The sequence below is a fragment of the Nycticebus coucang genome, chromosome 15 (genome assembly GCF_027406575.1).
Source record: "Nycticebus coucang isolate mNycCou1 chromosome 15, mNycCou1.pri, whole genome shotgun sequence".
Lineage (NCBI taxonomy): Eukaryota > Metazoa > Chordata > Mammalia > Primates > Lorisidae > Nycticebus > Nycticebus coucang.
The window spans coordinates 10,873,155-10,895,553 of record NC_069794.1 but is presented as its reverse complement, the minus strand read 5'-3'; the positions used below and the strand labels follow the sequence as shown (position 1 = coordinate 10,895,553).

The 22,399-nt window shown below is 37.0% G+C and overlaps 1 protein-coding gene across 4 annotated transcripts in view; it reads left to right on the top strand.

Annotated features, from left to right (window-relative positions):
- Window positions 1-22,399, top strand: part of ITGBL1 (integrin subunit beta like 1) — a 282,440-nt gene that overhangs the window by 125,244 nt on the left and 134,797 nt on the right. For all 4 annotated transcript variants that reach the window (XM_053563368.1, XM_053563370.1, XM_053563371.1 and 1 more), the window contains one exon: window positions 18,742-18,888. In XM_053563368.1, the coding sequence (XP_053419343.1) occupies window positions 18,742-18,888 (147 nt within the window). The remainder of the gene's footprint in view (window positions 1-18,741; window positions 18,889-22,399) is intronic.

The following is a 22,399-nucleotide window of genomic DNA, read 5'->3' as shown; positions in this document are numbered from 1 at the left end:
ATTATAGATATTTTAGCAGTGTTTATTCTGCCAATCCATGGGCGTGGTATGTTTTCCATCTGTTTATATCCTCTGCAGTTTCCTTCTCAGTAACTCATAGTTCTTATATGAGGTTTTTTACCTCCTTGGTTAAATATATTCCTAGGTATTTTATTTTATTTGTTGCTATTGTGAAAGGTATTGAGCAGGGGTCCTCAAACTTTTTAAACAGGGGGCCAGTGCACTGTCCCTCAGACGGTTGGAGGGCAGGACTATAGCTAAAAAAAAAGACAAAAAAAAAAAACTATGAACAAATTCCTATGCACACTGCACATATCTTATTTTGAAGTAAAAAAACAAAATGAGAACAAATACAATATTTAAAATGAAGAAGAAGTTAAATCAACAAACTTACCAATATTTCAATGGGAACTATGGGTCTGCTTTTGGCTAATGAGATGGTCAATGTCCGGTTCCATATTTGTCAATGCTAGTCGTAACAAGTGATACAAGTGTGCATCGGTTAGTCTAGATCTGGTTGGAGATTTCAGATGTTTCATTCTGGAAAAAGTCTGTTCACAGACATAAGTGCTGCCAAACATGGTTGCCATTTTGAGTGCATGGTTCCTGAGATTAGGATATGTCTCACAGGGGAGAGATGCATAGAAATTAGGAAGGCTGCTTGACTTGAATGTGTCTTTCAGAGAGTCACAATTCTGCAGTTCAGCCAGTTCCATTTGGTAAATCTTATCCACATTTTCAGTGTCAATCGAAAATGGGTTACGGAAAAGCTGTATGTCCTGTTCATGGAGATGAAGCTCTTTAAATCTAAATTGGAACTCCTTTTGCAGTTTTTCCAGTGAATCCACACATATTTTATTTGGGAATATAACCAATGGATTTTTTCGCTAACAGATTTTGAGTTGTGGGGAGATGGCAGAAATTTTCCTCCCTCACTTGTTTGATGAGGAGGCCTAAGTTTACTTCAAATGCTTTCACATGTGATTGCATATCACAGATGAGCTTCCCCTTTCCTTGAAGTTGCACATTGAAACTGTCGAGTAGCTCTGTTACATCTGTCAGAAAGGCAAGGTGCCATTTCCATTCTGCATCATTGAGCTCTGGTACTTCTTTGTTTTTTGAAAGCAGGCAAGCTGTAATCTGTGGGAGTAAGTCATAGAAATGTTTCAAAACTCTGCCTTGACTCAGCCAATGGACTTCTGTGTGGTATAGAACATCTTCACAGGCAACATTTAGCTCAGACAGAAATTCCTGAAATTGTCTGTGGTTTAGTGCATTACCTCTAATGAAGTTAACACAAGATACCACAGTTTTCATAACAGAGTCCCACTTCAGTGATTTACTACATAGCGCTTGTTGGTGGATGAGGCAGTGTATGGCTGTTGGATGAGAATGGTTATGTTTGTCCATCTCTTGGTTAATGCGAGCAATTACTCCTTTTTTAGACCCCACCATGCTAGGAGCACCATCAGTTGTCACACTGGCTAGTTTTGCCCAGTTCAACTCCAAAGTATTCACAGTTTGGCAAACTTTTTCATAAATATTCTCTCCTGTAGTTGTTCCTTAGATGCTTTGCAGTGCAGCAAGCTCTTCTGTGACTTCAAAATAGTCATTCGTCCCACAATTAAAAATAAGAAGTTGTGCAGAATCATGAACATTATTCCTTTTGTCAAGTGCCAAGGAAAAATAGGAAAGTTTTTTTGCGGAGTTTTGCAGATGCTGATGCAAATTGTCTCCCATTTCTTCAATCCTTCGTGTAATTGAGGAGCCTAAAAGACTCACTGTACTAAACAAATCAGCCTTCTGTGGACACATCTCTTTGGCAACAGAAAGAAGGCATTCTTTAACAAATTCTGCCTCCACAAATGGTCTGCCAGTACACCCTATTAGGTTGGCCACTTGAAAACTTGCTTGCAGTGATGAAGTGTATAGCTGTTCCTGCTTTACAAAAGTATTTTGCTGAGTTGTCAATGTATATTTCAGTTTTAATATTTTATCTTTTCTCACTTCTCCGACCAAACAATCGTATTTATCTTTATGTTGAGTTTGATAGTGTCGACGCAAATTGTATTCTTTGAACACAGACACTATATTCTGGCATATCAAACACAAAGCTCTTTCCTTGTACTTCATGAAAAAGTAATCGTAAGTCCACTGTTCTTTGAATATCCTATACTCCGAGTCAATTTTTCTCTTTCTTGGTATCATTGTTTCCTAGGGATTCCAAATTGCTATTAGTAAAAAACCAATATATATATATACAGCGCTCCAAAAACAATATACCAGCAATAACTTTGCCCACAAAGAGACATATAGACTGCACTGCCCATCAATGCAGTCTGATCAGTGTCCATCAATGCAGCCTTGCCAGTCCACATCATTTCAGCCTCGCCAGTGCCAATATGGTGGAACTCCGCTTTTACCTCAGGCTCACACTGGTGTGGTGTGGGAACAGGCATGATTACGGAGCTGGTTCCTCCACCACCTTTCCAGTTCACCTTACCCTGTGCGAACTGCACTGCGATCTATGAACTTGCACAGGAATCTGATTGCATGTGTGAGAAGACCCAAGCGATCAGATTCCACTGCAGGAAAAAAGAAGCCACATATGCCTTTTTTCTTCTGGATCTAATGAGAGTTCAGCCATACAAGCATATGGCTGAACTTGCACTGCTTAGAGATCACAACATTGTGACCCGGGGCTTACATAGCACACAACATACAACGTCATACACAACTGAATAGCAATCAGAATATAAATGCACTTACTGTCAATTAAATTGGGTTTCCTACTCCTTGGCTGTCTGCAGAGCCGGATTAAGTTCCCATGGGCCTTAGGCAGATTACCAGTTTGGCCCCATGCAATAACACTGAGCACTGACCATTTGTGATAACACTGACTGCTGACCATTTGCGATAACATTGCTGACAATTTGCATTAACACTGAGCACTTATAATTATCATTACCACTGAGCACTGACTATTTGCATTACCTCTGAGCGCTGACAATTTGCATTAGCACTGAGCACTGACTATTTGCGCCATCACCGTGATGCCACCCCCCTAGAAATTACCCCCAACCAACTAACCAACTTAAAAAAAAAAGGCTCTTCTAACTTCAAAAAAAGGCTCTTCTAACTTCAAAAAAAAGACCTACTAACTTCAGGAAAAAAAGTCCCTCAACAGCAAAAAAAAAAAAACAAACCTCCTAACTTCAAAAAAATTAAATCCTAACTTATCTCAGTCCTTAGGCAGCAGCAGGCTCTGCACAGGCAACCTGGTGACTCCTCTGGTTACACCAGAGACTGAGAGGAGGAGTTGAGAGACAGAGAGAAGGAGGGGAGTCGGAGAGTAGGAGGGGAGTCGGAGAGTGTGGGTCACATTCCACACATGTGCACTGTGGGCCAGGACGAGTGGGCTGCTAAGCAGCGTGGCAAAAACACTCAGCAGGGAGAGACAGACAGAAAGAGGGACGGGGAGAGACAGAGAGAAGGAGTGGAGTTGGAGAGTTGGTGTACATTCCACACATGCCCATTGCAGCCCAGGAAGAGTTGGCTGCTAAGCAGGACAGGCAGCTGTGGCAAAAACACCCACGGGCCAGATAAATGTCCTCCGTGGGCCGCATGTGGCCTGCGGGCTGTAGTTTGAGGACCCCTGGTATTGAGTCTTTGATTTGATTCTCAGCTGGATTGTTGTTGGTGTATAGGGATACTATTGATTTGTGTATGTTGATTTTATAATATGAAAGTCTACAGAGTTTATTTATCAACTCCACAAGTCTCTTGGAAGACTCTTTGGGGTTTTCTAGATATAAGATCATCTTCAACTGTCCGAGATGCGAGGGAGAGAGAAACAAGCTGCCTGACCTTCTTCTCCTGAACTCCAGCCTCTCAGAGGTTGGTCTTGACGATCCCTTGCTCCTGCCTGTTCTTCTCCGTGGCTTCTTCCCATGGAGTCTCCTGCAGGTCCTGGGACCCGTCCCTCAGACCTACACCTGAACTATGCCTGTCTGTTCGTTTTTCTCTTCTATCTAAAACGTCTCCTTTTTACTGAGATGCTTGTGCAGTTTGTGTGTCTGGTCAGCTGACTTGCTTCTGACCTGGATGGTTTAAACAACAGAAATTTAGTTTTCTTTCACCATTTTCAGTCTATAAGTCTGAGATCTGGGTGTCATCAGGGTTGGTTTCTTCTGAGGACTTTGAGAGCAGATCTGTTCCAGGAGCTTCTGGTAGCTCGCTGGCCCCGTGGTGTGTTGGCTTGTAGACACGTCAGCCTGATTTCTGCCTTCTTCACGTGGCATTCTCCTTGTGTGCCTGTCTCTGTGTCTGTATTTTCTCTTTTTATGAGGATACCAGTCATACCTGGATTAAGGATTCGTCCTATTGCAGTCTGATTTGACCTTAACTAATTATATCTCCAACTGCAGTATTTCTAAAGAAAGTCACATTTTGTGGTACTGAGAGTTGGAGCTTCAACATACGAATTTTAAAGGGACTGAACTCAACTGATGACAGATCACATTATAATTCTGATAGAAGTATCACTAAATTCTATTCAAGGTGTATTCAGTGAATTTGGGGGTTTTCTTGGAGTCAGGACAGTAAGGAAATTCAGTGTATCACTCCACTGGGCTTCTGCGGCCTCCTCCTTCCTACTCCTGTCCAGTTTCTTTACTGATTGTCTCATGTAGCAACGTCTGCATTTCTTATCTGCTCAGTGGCTCGAGGTGCTGGTGGGTCCACTGTTCATTCTAACCACAACCACGGGACCTCTGCAGGTAGCAACTTTCTATCAAAAAGCCCGTTACGATTGCTATCCGGTGTCCTGCTATTTCTGTGGAACACTTGGTGGCCTATGTCAGGTATTTGTGACCTTAACAGCTGTAGCATTTAAAGCTCATGCAGAAAATAATTGTAAGTCTTCTTTAGGGATGGGGAGGTTGATCTCTGACCCCTTCTCTCTGTGTCAGGTTGGGGCAGGGGACTGTCCACTTTCTTGGAGAGCCGTATCATTCTGTGGACCTCACATCCTGTTTTGCGTGTTCTTCTACATAAGTGTCCTCCTCTTTCCAGTATTCATTAAGGATGTTCTGCTGGCTCTTCACACACTTTCAGGAGCAAAGATGAATATTACTGTGTCTCCCCCATGAAGCATCTTAGGACTATGTCAGGATACTGTGGGCTGTAACATCTCCGGATTGTCAAGGAGGTCCCCAAACAACATCCTTGCTTACAGGCACATTGCTTCTAACATGTGTTTTTTTCTTTTTTTAATTGTTGGGTAAAATATGATCACAAAGTATAAAGAATGATGTCAGTGTCAATATTGTGTCTGCATGATGGAGCTTCAGGAAGAGTAGCTTTCTTGTAGCCTTGCAAATCCCTGTTGAAATCATTTGTCTCAAGACTTTTTGAACACATCAGAAAGTGGAATTTACCCACATGTGTGCATATTCATTTATAGTTTATATTGATGTATATTTATATCAACACGTTATGCACAAAATGTACAAACTAAACGTTTTTAAAAGTCAGACAAAAATAAGTATTCATTCTACTGTTTTTATGTTTCACCCCAAATATCTTCTATGTAGTCCCTGATTGAAAGGCTCCACATTTTAGAAACCACCCGTTTTTATCAGGACTTTTGCCCTTGAAGCTAAAAAACAAAAAAAAAAAAAAAAATGAAGTTTTTGCAGCCTTTGGTGTTTTTGTTAGTTTTCCAAAGGCAGATGACAACAAGGTTTGGTATGCATGTAGGAGGAATTAAGGAACCTTAAAAAATACACAAACAAACCCCACACATGAGCAAATACACACATGTGTATTTAAGAGTGTGTGTATATAAGCATATTGGTTAGTACTTCAGGCTTTAAATTGTTTTCTGGCTCTAATTGGTTATTGAATTAATCTTTTAGTAGGTTTGCCTGTTAGTTTGCAAAATAGACCTTCTCCAGTGAAATTTCATATCTCTGTCCCTCAGATGCACTGTTAGTATTTGATCAGGGATTTTTCTGCCACATGAGAGAAAGAAAAACAAGACTCAGACTTTGCACTTAAAATCTTTTTCTTCCTGTTCATTCAACAGAGTACTTCACCATGTACATTTAGAGTTTTGAATATCAGGACAGTTGTGTTAGGGCAACCTGCTCTCCAAACACTTTCAGTATAGGTGGTAATAGCTCACATTTTATTGACAGGCAGAGATCTAAGTGCTTTGTGGTACGGACAAGTGCTGTACCTCTGACAACTTTATATGACAGGCACTGTTGTTATCTCCATTTTTACAAATGAAAAAGTAATGATAATGATTGGCATTGTGGGTTGAATTGTGTCCCCCTGAAAGATATGTTGAAGTCCTAACCCCTTAGTACTTCAGAATGTGATCTTATTTGGGAATGGGGTCATTGCAGATGTAATTGATTCAGATGAGGTCATACTGGAATAGGGTGGGCTCTTGATTCAGGATGCCTGGTGTTCTTATAATAATAAGAGACGTGGATGCACGAAAGGAAAGGCCACATGCTGACAGAGGCAGAGTTGGAGTGATGCAGCCACGATCCAAGACATGCCGAGGATTGCCAACCACCATGGGATGCTTGGAAGAGACGTTTCACCCAGAGTCTCAAGGGACTGTGGTCCTGCTCCCAGCTTGACTTGGGACTTCTAGACTTCAAAAGTGGGAGACAGTAAACTTCTGTTTTCTGGAGTTGCCCAATTTCTGGTACTTTATTATGGAAGTTCTTAGGAAGGTATTGAACAGTTGCTCAAACGTTCCTAGCCAGCAATTCATAGAAGCAGAATTTGAACCCAGTCACTGGAGCCCATGCTCAGAGCCCTGCCTTGTACTGTCACACAGAGGAGCCACAGCAGCACCACGCAGCTGCAGGGCGCCTCACTGGTGTGAGGAGTGAGCCCATGCACAGAGTTCACTCCTTCAGTGACCAATAGCACTCAGGATGAGGAAGGCAACTGTGTCAGATGACACTGTAATTTATCAGAAATACACATTCAGAAAGTTCTGAAAAAAATTTTCTACATTGGAAAGAATGGTAAATATCATCTCATCATTGCAATGCTTTCACTTTGGGTGACTGTAGTGAAAGCGAAAGTTTATAGTCTTGCAAAGTCTCATATATGCACATGCGTAGTAGGTATGAATATATATGTATTAATAAACACACTCTACCACTCTACAATCTACTAACTGTAGATAAGTAGACAAACTGGAAAAGAATATATATGGGGAAAAAGATGACCCTTTCAATAAATGGTGCTGGGAAAATTGGATTACCATGTGCAGAAGCATGAAACTCACTCCCTATCTCCCACTGTATACAAAAATAAACTCAAGATGGCTTAAATACTTACATGTAAGACCTGAAGTTATAAAAATGCCAGAATAAAATCTGGGGAGAACTCATCTGCACATTGATCTAGGCAAAGAATTTATGACTGAGACACCAGAAACATAAGCAACAAAAACAAAAATAGGCTCAGTACTTGCAGCTCAAGCGGCTAGGGTGCAAAGCCAAATACACTAGAGCTGGTGGGTTCGAATCCAGCTTGGGCCCGCCAAACAACAATGACAACTACCATGAAAAAATGGCTGGACATTGTGGCAGGCACCTGTTGTCCCAGCTACTTGGGAGGATGAAGCAAGAGAATCGCTTCAGCCCAAGAGTTTGAGATTTCTGTGAGCTGTGACAGCCTGGCACTCTACCCCAGGGCAACAGTTTGAGACTCTGTCTAAAAAAAAAACAAAACAAAAAACAAAAAACCAAAAATAGACAAAGGGAACTTAATTAAATAAAAAGCTTCTGCACAACAAATGAGTTAATCACCAGAGTGAACAGATAACCTGTAAAATAGAAGGAAATACTTGAAAATTATGCATCTGGCAGAGGATTAATATGAGGGCTTACAAGAAACTCAACAACAACAAAAAATAATCCCACTGAAAAGGGCATAAATAGACATTTTTCAAAAGAAGACGTAAAACATGACCAAAAATTGCATATGGGACACTGTGGACATCAGGGATCATTAGAGAAATGCCAGTTAAAACCACAATGAAGTTCCACCAGTCAGAATAACTATCATTAAAAAGACAAGAAATAACAGGTGTTAATGTGGATGCAGAGCAATGGGAACACTTACACACTGTTGGTGGGAATGTAAATTAATACATCCTTTATGAAGAACAGTACAGAGATTTCTCAAACAACTAAAAACAGAACCACCATTCAACCCAGCAACCCTACTATTGGATACGTATCCAAAGGAAAAGAAGTCATTTTAGCAAGAAACTCCTACACGTAAATGTTAACTGCAGTGCAATTATATCAAAAAGATACCTGGATTTGTATGTGTGTCACAGCACTATTCACAGTAGCAAAGATAAGGAATTAACCTAAGTGCCCCTCAACAGGTGACTGGATAAAGAGAACACACGTACACAGAGAATGGAATGCTACCCAGCTATACAGAAGGGAAATCAAGTCTTCACAGCAACATGGATAGAACTGGATGCCGTTATATTAAGGGGAACAACTCAAAAATAGAAAGACAAATACTACATGTTTTCACTAGCGAGTGGGAGCTAAATAATGTGTACACATTGGTATACCGTGTAAAATGGTACACAAGGGGACATGGAAGGGTGGGAGAATGGAAGGGGGATGGATGACAAGAAATCATTTAATGGGAGAGTCTATATCATTTGATGGACTCACTAAAAGCCCAGATTTCACCATGGTGTGACATATCCATGTAACAAAATCGGATGTGTTAAATTTGTACAAATTAAAAAATAGTGGATTGATGGGCGGCACCTGTGGCTCAAGGAGTAGGGCGCCGGTCCCATATGCCGGAGGTGGCGGGTTCAAACCCAGCCCCGGCCAAAAAAAAAAAAAAATAGTGGATTGAAACACACATACATACTTGTACACACACACACATGCGTGTATACCTTTATTTGCTCAGATTCTTTGGCACCTATATTTATCTAAGGGAGGATGGAGGTGACAGTGATTGTGGAGATTCATTTTTAGTAAAAAGGAGAGGATTTCACTAATCTCAGGTCTCCTATTCTGGTTATGGCATTCTGAGACTCTTCGATTCTGGTTTGATTAAGTTCACTTCCATGGACTACAAATCATTACTAGTGCACTCTAAGTTCTAAGGCTTGAGTATCTTCTATCATTTGGTATATTCAGTACTAACAGATGCTCTTGAATAAAATACCCCAACAGATGGTAAACGGCTAAGGATAAAACTAAGGAATTAAGGACTATTTTATTTAAAAATAAGGTGAAGTGATCTGATAAATAGAATCTTAGAACGGAAAGTTAGAAGGGGGAAAAGAGAAGTGAGAACCTCTGTCGTTGAAAGCCAGGGGTCTTCCCTCCCTTCTCAAGACACCAGAGACGCAGGTAACACCCTCTTTTATTATTGCGGATTCTCAGGTAGAGAAGGGGACACGTTTTAGGGTTTATATGGATGGAACCAGACAGGACGGGAGGATTCTAATACTCCCTTCAAAGACATACCCTGCATCCTTAGACAAATTCTGAGCTCATATATATTTTTAATTTACCAAATCAAAGAAAAATGGGCCCAAGAAAGTTAAAAGATTAAGTAACCTGCCGAAGGTCACAAAGCTAGCTGTGCTATTACCTGTTCTAGCACCTAGAGGTTTCCTGAATCCTCAAACTAGTACTTGTGTGTTTGTGTGTATAATTCTTGAATGAATTTGAAATATCAGTCCACATTTGACTTTATGAAGTTTACTACCTAAGTTCAGCCAATATATTGTGTCTTTCTTTACTATAATTTAAATTTCATCCTACCCTCTAGTTTCTTAGAAACTAGAATTCTAAGTTTAAAGTCCCCTAATTTTAGCAGAATCCAAACCCACTTTAAGAATAAATACGTCAGGGTAATCTACACTATTTTAGTAGGTGCTTTGAATAATAAATATAATTTTAATGGTTTCATAATGGCTTTTAATAGTAAACAAGATTTGATAACAATTTTTGCCTACCCCCACCTTATTTAAACATGTCTAGTGCTCAATTCATACAAACTACTTTGTTTTGTCATGAAAGAAAGAAAATAATTGAGGCTATAGTATGGGATTTTCAAAATGAATGAAATTTTGAGGTTATTCAGTCCAATCCCTTAATTTTACGGATGGATATAATAAAGTCTAGAGAAATTAGCTTGCTAGGCTTTTGAATTCTTTTATCTGCCCATTTTAGCATTAGTTTTAAATAATAAAGTCAAATAAGTTTTACTATTAGCATTCTTTCACCAAGGGTTATGAATAATCCAACTCTAGATACGTGAGTTCCAAAAGGAAACCACAAAAAGAAAAGCAGTGCTATCAAACCACAGTACTTAGCTCCACCTTTCCTACAGCAATAGGGTCCTCTCAACTATCTAGAGGCCATAATGGAAAAAACACAGCATGTGAGCTCCCAAAGCTTTGCAACCCTTGGCAAGATCAGGCTACTTAAACTCTGCTGTTTAGTCCTCTCATTTGTAAGATGCAGAAACAAGATCTATTGCATTGGGTCATTATGAAAATTAAACAGACTATGAAATATTATACAGCCTTAAAGAAAGATGGAGACTTTACCTCTTTCATGTTTACATGGATGGAGCTGGAACGTATTCTTGTTAGTAAAGTATCTCAAGAATGGAAGAAAAAGTATCCAATGTACTCAACCCTACTATGAAACCAATTTATGGCTTTCATATGAAAGCTATAACCCAGTTATAACCTAAGAATATGGGGAAGGGGGGGAGGATGGGCAGAGGGAGGGTGATTGGTGGGATTATACCTGTGGTGCCTCTTACAAGGGTATATGTGAAACTTAGTAAATGTAGAATATAAATGTCTTAACACAATATCTAAGAAAATGCCAGGAAGGCTATGTTAACCAGTGTGATGAAAATGTGTCAAACTGTTTATAAAACCAGCATATGGTGCCCCATGATTGCATTGATGTATACATCTATAATTTAATATTAATAAAAAAAAGAAAATAAAATTAAACAGACTAGCCTGAATAAAGTACTTACCACAGTATTAGTTTCCTTTCCTTTGCACCCCCCCCGCCCATTTTTCTGATTAAAATCACATGGCTAATTAGTATCCAGGCAGAAATTCTAATTTCTTTGTAGATAGTGGACCCTTCTGCAGGGAATTCTTCCATTGTCCATATGGAAATATTCTCAAGAATGAAAAGCAGACATATCTAAAAGGTCATCCTTTGTTAGCTTAAGGAGCAAGCCAGACAGGTAACCTTGTCTTAAAAGTGGTCAAGTTTCTATCTCAGAGCATGAAATAAGTGTAATATCGAATAAGGGATTCTTTCATACTCTTAGAATTCCTTTCATAATCTCATAATTTCTTAGAATTCTGGATGTGTTACAGTTAATTCTTTTGTTTCTTATCACTAGAGAAGGTTGGGGAATCTACAGCAGTTCAAAAAGTTTAGGAGAAAAATTGAATCTATTATTAAATGCATATGTTTGAATTTGCTGGAAAATAGGACATGATGCAGGTCTTGGGAATTTGTATATTTGAACAAAAGCAAATGGATTACAGCTTGCAGGGCCAACCAAGTGTTCACTTTAAAATATCTATTTCAAGGGTACCATAGACTCTAAAGAGCACTGGCCCATGTAGATTATTTCACATCGCAGAGAGAATAATTTTTAACAGCCATCCTCCTCTATGTGATAAAAATTATTGTCAGTAATAATCATGGAAAGGTTCTAATCAAAAAATTTTAATTTGTTCTCACAAAACAACATAATACATGCACAAGAACACAGATAATTATTACAGGAGACCTCTTGTCAGAAACCATGCAAGAAAGAGGGAACAGAGTGACATGTTTAAAGAGCTGAAGAAATAAAAATGTTATCATAGAATTCTAGGTAAGCAAAAGTATATTCCAAAACAAAAGTAAGAATGTACACAGAAGAATATGTTTTATGTATTTATTTATTTAGAGACAGAATTTCACTCTATCACCCTGGGTAGAGTGCTGTGGCATCATAGCTCACAGCAACCTCAAATTCCTGGGCTCAAGAGAGTCTCTTACTTCAGCCTTCTGAGAAGCTGGGACCACAGGCACTTGCCACAATGCCTAGCTAATTTTTCTATTTTTAATAGAGATGGAGTCTTGCTCTTCTTAGGGCTCGTCTTGAACTCCTGAGCTTGGCCTTCCTGAGTGCTAGGATTACAGGTGTGAGACACTGCACTTGGCCAAGAACACATTTAAATTTTTAAAAGTATTACTACATTTCAGTTAAGTGCTTTATGCATAAGCAAAAATATGCACTTACACTCAAAATTGCACAGTATGCCTTCTGTGTACTGTTTTTATTTTTATTTTTGAAATGGGGTCTCACTCTGTTACTGAAACTAGAATGCTATGACACAGTCCAATCATAGCTCACTGTAGCTTTGAACTTCTGGGTTTGAGTCATCCTGCTGTCTCAGACTCCCAAGTAGCTGGGACTACCCAAAGCCTGTGTGCTGTTTTAAAATTTAAAACAAATAATAATTCCAAGTGGTTATTAGGAGTGACAGAAGTATAGAAGACTATAGAAGTATAGAAGACTCAGATTATCCTTTTTTGTATACTATTTATGATCTCATTTTTATTATGTTTATTTCCAACATATAGTTTACACTCAAGGAGTGGCATCATAGATGTTAGGGATGCCAGCTCTAATTATTCTGTATCCCTGAATTCATTTATAAAGTGAATGTACATGTAAAGTTCTGCTTTCCATTTAGGGATGTAGAGATCTGGAAAGTGCCATCCCAGCCTTATATTGGAGAAAAATGGGATAAACTACAAATCCCCGTGCGTTTCTAAATTGATCTGAGATCTGAAGTCACAGGAAAGACAACTGGCCCCAAATCTGGAGGGCTGAGAACTGAGAATTGGCTGAGCTGAGCTGAGAATAGAAAGGGTGGTGGGCAAACCAGTAGAGGCTGAGTGCCCTGGTGAATGAATGAGAAGCCCTGGGTTGATTCAAAGTTTGGGGGAATGCAGGAGCAGCCTTGGACACTTCTGGACAAATCCCACCGAGCTCCCACAGAAAATACCAGAGGACATTTTTAAAAAATGATCAGTAAAATGGAGACCTCAAGGAGGAGAAAAAAGCACCTCCTCCAGGATGGTCATGAACTTCCCAGGCACTTTGTTCCCCCATAGAACAAAACCTGCATCTGTTGGAGGAAGGACAGTGAGCTTTGTTGCTGTTAGGCCTCTTGCCAGTACCCCTGGCTGTTGAGGGGAGAAAATGGGGACATAAATTAAAAAAACTCAACGTAAATATTTAACAAAGAACAAACACACACACACACACACACATAAATAGGTAGACCTATCATACTCAAATTGCTGAACAGAGACAAACAGAAACTCTTAGAGATAGTCACAAAACAACATAATACATGCACAAGAACACAGATAATTATTACAGGAGACCTCTTGTCAGAAACCATGCAAGAAAGAGGGAACAGAGTGACATGTTTAAAGAGCTGAAGAAATAAAAATGTTATCATAGAATTCTAGGTAAGCAAAAGTATATTCCAAAACAAAAAAAGAATTAAGGGTTTTCATGAGGATGGTGCAGTGTCGTTGGCCTCCCATAAAGCAATGTGAATGAAGTTCTTTAGACAGAAGGAGGTTGATACTAGACATAAAATTGGATCCACACATGAAAAAGAATAACAATGGAAATTGAATACATTAAAGTATAATAACATTCATATACCAGTATATTGTGTGTTTCAATAGATGTGTGTGTTTATGCAAAAGTAAAATGGCGTAAAGGATAAGATGGAGGACTGGAACTTTACTGCTCTAAGTGTCTAATTATACATGTTAAGTAGGATAATGTTATTTGAAGGTAGATTCTGGTTGATCAAAGGTGTGTAATATAAACTATAGGACAGACAGGACTAAAAATTAAAATGTACAAATAGTAAAGAAAATAGAATTAGAAATAATGTTTATAGAGAATCAGAAAAATGAAAAAAACAAGAACCAATAAAGCTGATAAAAATTTCTTACACATTTGGTAAATTTGTATGCAACAGTATCAAAAACTATATAAATGAGATATCTTTAAACATATCAGTTAAAAGACAGAGATTATGAGATTGTATTTAAAAAAAAGTGAGACACAGCTGTACATCATCTATAAAGAACCACTTTTAAGTATAAAGCATTGATCAGTTAAAAGTAAATGAATAGGAAAAATTTTCTCTGCGAACACTAGTCAGATGATAGCCAGATGAGCTGTACTGACATTGGACAAAAACTTTAAGGCAAGGAATGATAATCAGTTATAAAGAGAGACATTACACAAGGAAAGGGTGGTATTTGGTGATGAGATAAATAATCTTAGGTATGTGTGCACTTAATACTTCAAGATATATAAATTAAAAAAATGATAGACTAAAAGGAGGAAAAGATAAATCTTCAATTATAGTTGGAGATGTCATATTTCTTTCTTGGTGGCTAACAGTACAAGCAGACAGAAGATTACTGAGGATACAGAAAACTTGAACAAAGTTACTGCCAACTTGACCTGACATATGTAGGACACTCCCCCAACAATAGCAGAACACATATTCTTTCAACTGCATAAGAAAAATTAAACAAGATATGTCATATTCTGGGCCTCAAAGGAAGACTTTAAAAATTTTAGAACAGAATAATACTATCATATCTTAATGGAATCAAACTAGAAGCCACGGAAATATATTTGAAAAAAAAATCTCCAAATATTTGGAATTTAAACAGCACACGTCTACATTCCCCATAAATCAAAAGGAAATTTCAATGGATGTGAAAATATTTTAAACTGAATGAAAATAAAAATAGCAAATAGCCAAATTTGTGAAATATGACTAAAGTAATGCTTAGAGAAAAATTTATAACATTCAATGTTTATATTAGAACAAATGAAAGTTTTAAAATTAATTTATACTTTCACCCTAGAAGCTAGACAAAGTAGACATAATTAAATGCAAGTTAAGGAAAAGGAAGGAAAAATAAATATTAGCAGAATAATTAAAATGGAAAAGAGATAAACAACAAAGAAAATCAACATGATCAAAATCGGGTTCTTTGAAAATATCAATAAAATTGATATGTCCTTAGCCAGACTTATAGAGAAAAATAGAGGAAAGACAAAAATTACCAATATCATCATGAGATATAGTATATAACAGCTAACATTATGCATATTTAAGGGATAATAAGCTTATGTTATGGACAAGTCTTTGCCTGTAAAGGCAACAACTTAGATAAAATGAGCCAGCACCTTGAAAGATGTAAGCTACCAAATTCAAACAGAAAGAAATTGATAAACTGAGTATGATGTTGATTAAATTGAATCATAGTAAACATTTACAAAAAGTAATATACTTTCTTTATATTAATCTGAAAAAGTAATATTCTAGGTTCAGGTGGTTCTAGTAGAAAATTCTACCAAACTTTTAAGGATAAAATAATGCTGATTCTAAGTAACTTCTTCCACAAAAATAGAATATTAGAGAACACATTTCAAATCAGTTCCTTAAGCCAACATTTTCCTTATACTAAAATAGACAAAGATGTTACAATAAAGAAAACTATATACTAATAACTTAATGAACATAGGCACAGATTCTTAATAAAATATTAGCAAACAGAATCCAATATTTGCAGGAATACATAAAGAAATACATAAAAACAATATTGGAAATCAGCTGATTTATTTTACTAGATTGACTAAATAGCGTTAAAATAGCATTTCTGATTTAAAAATAGATTCAATTTAATTCCAGTTAAAGGATTTGTAAGCTTTTTGAAGATATAAGTGTGCTGGTTCTAAAAATTATGTAGAAAATTAGAGAAACTACAGAAGTCAAACAGTTTTCAAAAAGAACAAAGTTGGAGTTCTCACAGTACCTGACTCTCACACTTACTGTGAATTACAGTCATCAAGACTGCATGTTAGAGGTAAAAGAATAAATCTGGAGATAAGCAAAGAGTTTTCAGATAGATAACAGAAGAGTAATTGTTGAAGATAACTTGATAACTTGGATTTAATTAAAATAGAAACCCTTTACTCTTCAAAATATGCTGTTCAAAAACTGAAAGATGCCACAGATTGGGAGAAAATATTTGCAAATCATATTTATGTCAATTTAATTATGTCCAGGATTAAAAAAAAAAAAAGAGAGAGAACAACCTCAAATTTCAGCGCTTAACCAACGTAGAAATGAGCAAAGGAATTGAGATGGATTGCAAATATGCATGTGAAAGTGTATTCAATGTTGTTATTAGGAAATGAGAGTTACACTGTCACCTAGCTAAGAAATGCAAAGGCTTGCCTGCACCCTGGCGCAGGAGAGGGACAGCGAGTTTCTCCCTGAGGCCCTTCCTCAGAGCATCTGAAATGAACCAAGCTGATTTCAGGCTCTGTCCTTCAGACCTAAAGAGAATACATTTCTGTTGTTTTTTAGCCACCAGGTTTCCATAGTACTTTGATATGGCAGTCCCAAGAAACTAATATAATACCTAACTAATACCTAACAGAGAAATTACTTTGAAAAATGAGGCGTTTTTCAAAGCCAGGTTACAGACACTCTAATGGAAGCCATGTGGCCACAGTATTGCAGCCATATAATTCCCTGAGGTCTGCCAAAGCTCTCACTAACCTCGGAAGAATGGTAAAGTTTATCTGCAGACTGTTTTCTTTGAAAAAAAAAATGAAGGTTTATCTTCAAATAAGTTTACGTGGCCTATTATTTCATAATTCTTGACAGCTGAAAATCAGTTTATGTTCTATGACCTTTTCTAAATGGGGGAGAGTGAGTCACAGAGGACTTTTCTGGGCATAAAAGTTGAGAAAGCACAGAGAGGCCAATGAATGTCCTACGTTAGCAGCTGTCTTTGCCTCCCAACGGATGCCTAAGGAGAAGCTGAAAACATCACGGTGTCTGGTGCCTTGTCAGCCCAAGTGCGTGGTGAAGATCTAGGTTATGAAAAAGAGGGGCCTCTAAGTAAACAAACAAACAAACAAAAAAAGGTAAATTCTAAGCTAAATGAAGTGAAATAGCCTTTTCATAGTGGGACAGCTGAAGGTCTTTGGTGGCATATGTCATACATACTCTTTCTCATCTTTATTTACCTTAGAATTTTTTTGCAGAGGGAATTTCATGAAACTAGTCCTCTATGGACTCACATTGGGGAGTAAGTAGCTGATGCCTCAGTGTGTCCATTTGGATCATTGTGTTTCTTCTTGTCTTCTGTCCGTTTTTGTTGTTCTCTCTTATATTTAATCCTTGCCCCTTTAAAAGTAATCTGTAACTTTTGACCCACAAGCCATTACCCATCTCTGCTGTGTATACTTTAGATTCAAGCAGAAGATGTCCCATCCAATGTTTTTAAAAAAACATCAAGTAGTCTTTTATTCTTGATTCATCAAATCATTACTACCATAATGAAGACATACTGTTATTAATAATAATTAATTAATTAAGACATAATTAAGACATAGTGTTATTATCTTGAGTGATGTAAGAATGCTCCCCTTAAACCCATTCAAATTGTGCTCAAAGTTCAAGGCCCTTTTAATGAGGAAGGAAGTCCAGAAAGTCATCCTTCTTTTTTCTAAAGATCATAGACCATCTTGCTCAACTTAACACCAGGTGATAATCACTTCTGGCTTGTATCAGCCTTGACTTTGTTAAGTTCTTTGAGGATAAGAACCAGGTATTGTATATGTTTTGCATTTCTGTCAGACTAATGTGTTGTCATTAAAAACATTAGTAGGTCCCCCCCTCCCCCGAGACAGAGTCTCACTATGTTACCCTTGGTAGAGTGCTTTGGCATCATAGCTCACAGCAACTTCAAACTCTTGGGCTTAAGCAATTCTCTTGTCTCAGCCTCCCTAGTAGCTGGGACTACAGGTGCCTGCCACAATGCCTGGCTATATATATATATATTTTTATTGCAGTTGTCATTGTCGTTTAGCTGGCCCAGGCTGGGTTCGAACCTGCCAGCCTCGGTGTATGTGGCTGGCACTGTAACCCACTGTGCTACAGGTGCCGAGCCTATTAGTAGGTTTTATCAAGCAGGTCTTAATATAGTTAACTGATCACAAAAATAAAAACAGCATTGCCATCAAGCAAAATAACAATTGAGAGCATTAAAGATTGAGAAATTTCTGTGGCAGTAGATGAATATGAAACAAAATATAGACATATTTTTAATGTCAACCTTATCCCAAGATGATATTTACTATGTCTGTAAAATTTCATTACATGTTTAATTCAAATAAACATATGGCCAATGTTTAGTTTAGTGTAGCTTCCTGTAACCTTCCCTACTCAAGGTTTGTGGTTTTATGTGTTATAAAGTACAGGTAAGGAGAAACAATTTCTGCTGGGCTTTTCTTCTCTTAAAAGATGAGGGTGGAACTTCCTTTTATAGTACTGAATTTTCTGACCATGTAATTTATTAGATTTTTGATGTATTACTCTTATAAATTAATTTAATGTTTTTACAATCATTTATCAAAGTTGATTGTTAAAATTAAATTCTCATATTCCATCGTACTATATATAATAGCATTACCCATTAGCACTCTGTTACACATGTGTTTGAATTTATTATAGCTCGGTCTCAGTGGGTGTTGTTCAATCCTCAGGCCACGGGAAGTGTGACTGTGGCAAGTGCAAATGTGATGAGGGATGGTCTGGAGACGCTTGCCAATACCCAACTAACTGTGACCTGACAAAGAAGAAAAGTAACCAGATGTGTAAGAATTCTCAAGATGTCATCTGCTCTAATGCAGGTAAGAATGACCTGCAGATCCTATGAAAATTCTCACGTGAAATAATTAAATTTTCTTTGTAATAGAAATATGTGAGCATGGAGAAATGTTGAAGGGAGTGAGACTACATTTGAGTATTTTTTTTAGAAGTAAAATTTGGATAAATCAATAGAAGCAAAATTTCATCTTGCTGGGACTGGCAAGTTCGAGACTCCCTAGTTGTTGCAAATCCCTCCTCCTAGCAGGATATGCCCTGGAAACAACACCCCAGCAACACTGTATGAATTGTGAGCCATGATTTTGAATACTGTATTACATCTTTAAAAATGTATGTCTATAAACTGACTTAATTATTTTCTGTTACAGAACAAGGATGCTTTAATACCTTCATATCAAATAGAACCAAATATTTTTAATTGGATAGAGGTTTAAGAAGTAATGGTTACAAAGCTCATTGAAGAATATCGTGACAGCAAGATTTTGTGTTTGAACAATTCACAATTCTTTTTACATTTCACAGAAATCATTTAAAAATATGTCTTAGAAAATTACAGAGATACTTTAAAAATTAATTAGCAAAACCATATAAAATAAAATAGTTGCACTTTGGGATTCAATGATATTTAGCCAGTGTTACTATAATTACTCTTTTAACATTTGGCCTCAGAGTCACGTGGAACCTCAGAGTCAGTTTTCCTCAGCTGTGATTGAACATGAACATCCCGAGGGGAAAGTAGTAAAATGTCAACGCTTGCGTCCTACACCAGAGGTTTCTGCTTTGGGGAGTAGTCTGGACTTTGTGGATTAAACTCAGTGAGGGTGCTTTGCTTAAAGGAATTAGGACCACACCTAGAGAAGTATAAGAAGATCAGTAAGGAACCAAGACAAATGGTCTTAGCAGTCAGGTCACATTCTGGGTTTGTGATGTCCTTCACACTTCCTTTCCTTTCAGGAGGGTTTCTCCACCTCCAAGTTCATGACATTCCCCCTGCAAACACATGCTCTCATGCACATGCACACGCGCAGACACACACCCCCCTTAGCCTCTTTCACTTTGGAAGTCATTCCTTTCAAACTTCTTTCAGTAGTGAGACGTGAATTCTGTTTTGGATTTGAATTGTCTGTTTTTAGATTTATTTATTGTTTGTAAATAAAATCCAGGTATTTTAGAAAAAATAATACGTCATAAACAAAAGGGTTAGTTTAGGAATCCAAAGGGGTTTCAGCATTAAGGAATCTAATCAGATCCTTCACCACACTGGATATCACCAAGGAGAAAATATAATTGTTTCAATAGATAATGAAATATGTTTGATAAAATATAAAATACATTGACACATTTCTAAGATATTTGTACTCTTTTTTGACATTGATACAATCATTTTATTTACTCTATCATTTATAGTCTAATTTTGTTGAGTGACCCAATAGGGGTCTTCACAGTATTCCCCCCCACTTCTTCTTCTTTTTTTTAGAGACAGAGTATCACTCCTCCCCCCCCCCAGATAGTGCTGTGGCATCACAGCTCACAGCAGCCTCCAGCTTTTGGGCTTAGGTGATTCTTTTGCCTCAGCCTCCCAAGTAGCTGGGACTACAGACACCTGCCACAACACCCAGCTATTTTTGTTGTTGTTGTTGTTGCAGTTTGGCTGGGGCTGGGTTTGAACCTGCCACCCTGGGTATATGGGGCCAGTGCCCCACTCACTGAGCCACAGGCACCTCCCCCACTTCTTATAGGATCCAGGCTATGGAAAATGTTGTGTTTAGTCTTTATCTCTCTTTAGCCTCTTAATCTGGAACATCTTCAACAGACGTTAGCTTTTAGCATTAAAACTTTTCAATAAAATTGTCCCAACCCTTTTCAGAAAAATAAAATGTTACTCATGTTGGATTTATCTGATGCCTCTTCATGATTAGATTCATATTATACATTCTTGGGAGAAATAATAGATAGATGATTCTGTGGATTCAAGATGCTCTCTTTGGGAGGACGTGATAACTGTCTGCTCTCATTGGTGAGGTCAGTTTCCATCAGCTGGCCAAGTTGTTGTCTGATATCTCAATTCTGTTATTACTGATTTATGCTTTTCACAAATGAGCAGTGGTCTATGAGGGAACACTTGAAAGCTTTCTATATGTATCCTGTTCCTCATAAAATTACCCTACATTTATCATCCATTGATGACTTCTCTGATCCAGTATTTACAATGATAATTAAAAAATGATGATTTATGAGCTCCAATATTCATTCCATATTTTACCAGTTGGCACTCAATGTTCTACCACAAATGAGAATTCTCTCTCATTTACCAATTATTTGATATTTCATTTACTTAATGATTTATTATCAGTCTGGAAACCCAATTCCTATTATTTCCCTGATTTATTATTCATTTCTGCACATTGGAGCCCCTTCAGCCTAACTTTTGTGTCCTTGTAACATGTCTCCATTGCTCCTGTTTGCTTCATTTTTAGCGTTCTTTACTTTTTTTGCATAACAAAATATTCCAGGGTCTTATGCCTGCCTTGCCACAGCTTTGGAATCTGCCACTTCTCCAAAGATCCTTGATTCCTTTTAGTGAATAATGATATTAGGATAAAAATTGTAAAGCACTGGGGATGTTTACTTCCACTGGAGTGTGTTTACTTCTTGTCTCTTATCTCAGACAGACTAGTATGAAAATGTAAATGGAGGCATTTTATATATATATATATAATATTATATATATTGTTATCTATTGCTATAATATATATTATATATTATTGTTATAATTCATGAATCATTATTATAATTATAATAATTCATGAATTATTGTTTACTCAAATTAACTCTTAAAAATATTATATAATACAATTATAATATATTATATATAATATATAATATATGTATTTTTAAAGAGTTTATTTTATCTTTATTTTTTAAAGAGTTAATTATCGTTATAATTATAATAATTCATGAATTATTATTTACTTAAATAAACTCTTTAAAATATATATAATATGTAATATTATATATACTATATATTATAATTAATATACAATTATATATTATTATATATAATATAATATTATATTATATATGTATTTTTTAAAGAGTTTATTTGAGTAAACAATAATTCATGAATTGGGCAGCTCTAAACCAGAAGAGGTTAAGGGGCTCCAGTGAGAGAATGCTAAAAGATACTTTTATAAGATGAACACAGAAGTAAACCATAGAAAAATATTTGATTGAACAGCTGTAAAGTTGATCTATTCTATAGAAACATCTATAGTTATATAAGTTTATTGATTGCTTCTGATTGCTTGAAACTAAGTTTGGTTTTTCTCTAATATATAGGCATTTATAAGAAGTGGATCAAGTAAGTTTCACTTATTTTTGCAAATCAAACAAGGTTGTGATCACTTATGAAGCCTACTTGGCATTATCTGCTCAAGGATTCATTCTTCAGAGGACTGAGAATTGTAGTCAAATGCTATGTTCATAAGCTACTTGAATTTCTTTTATTTTCTCCCCTTTTAGTGTGGTTATGGT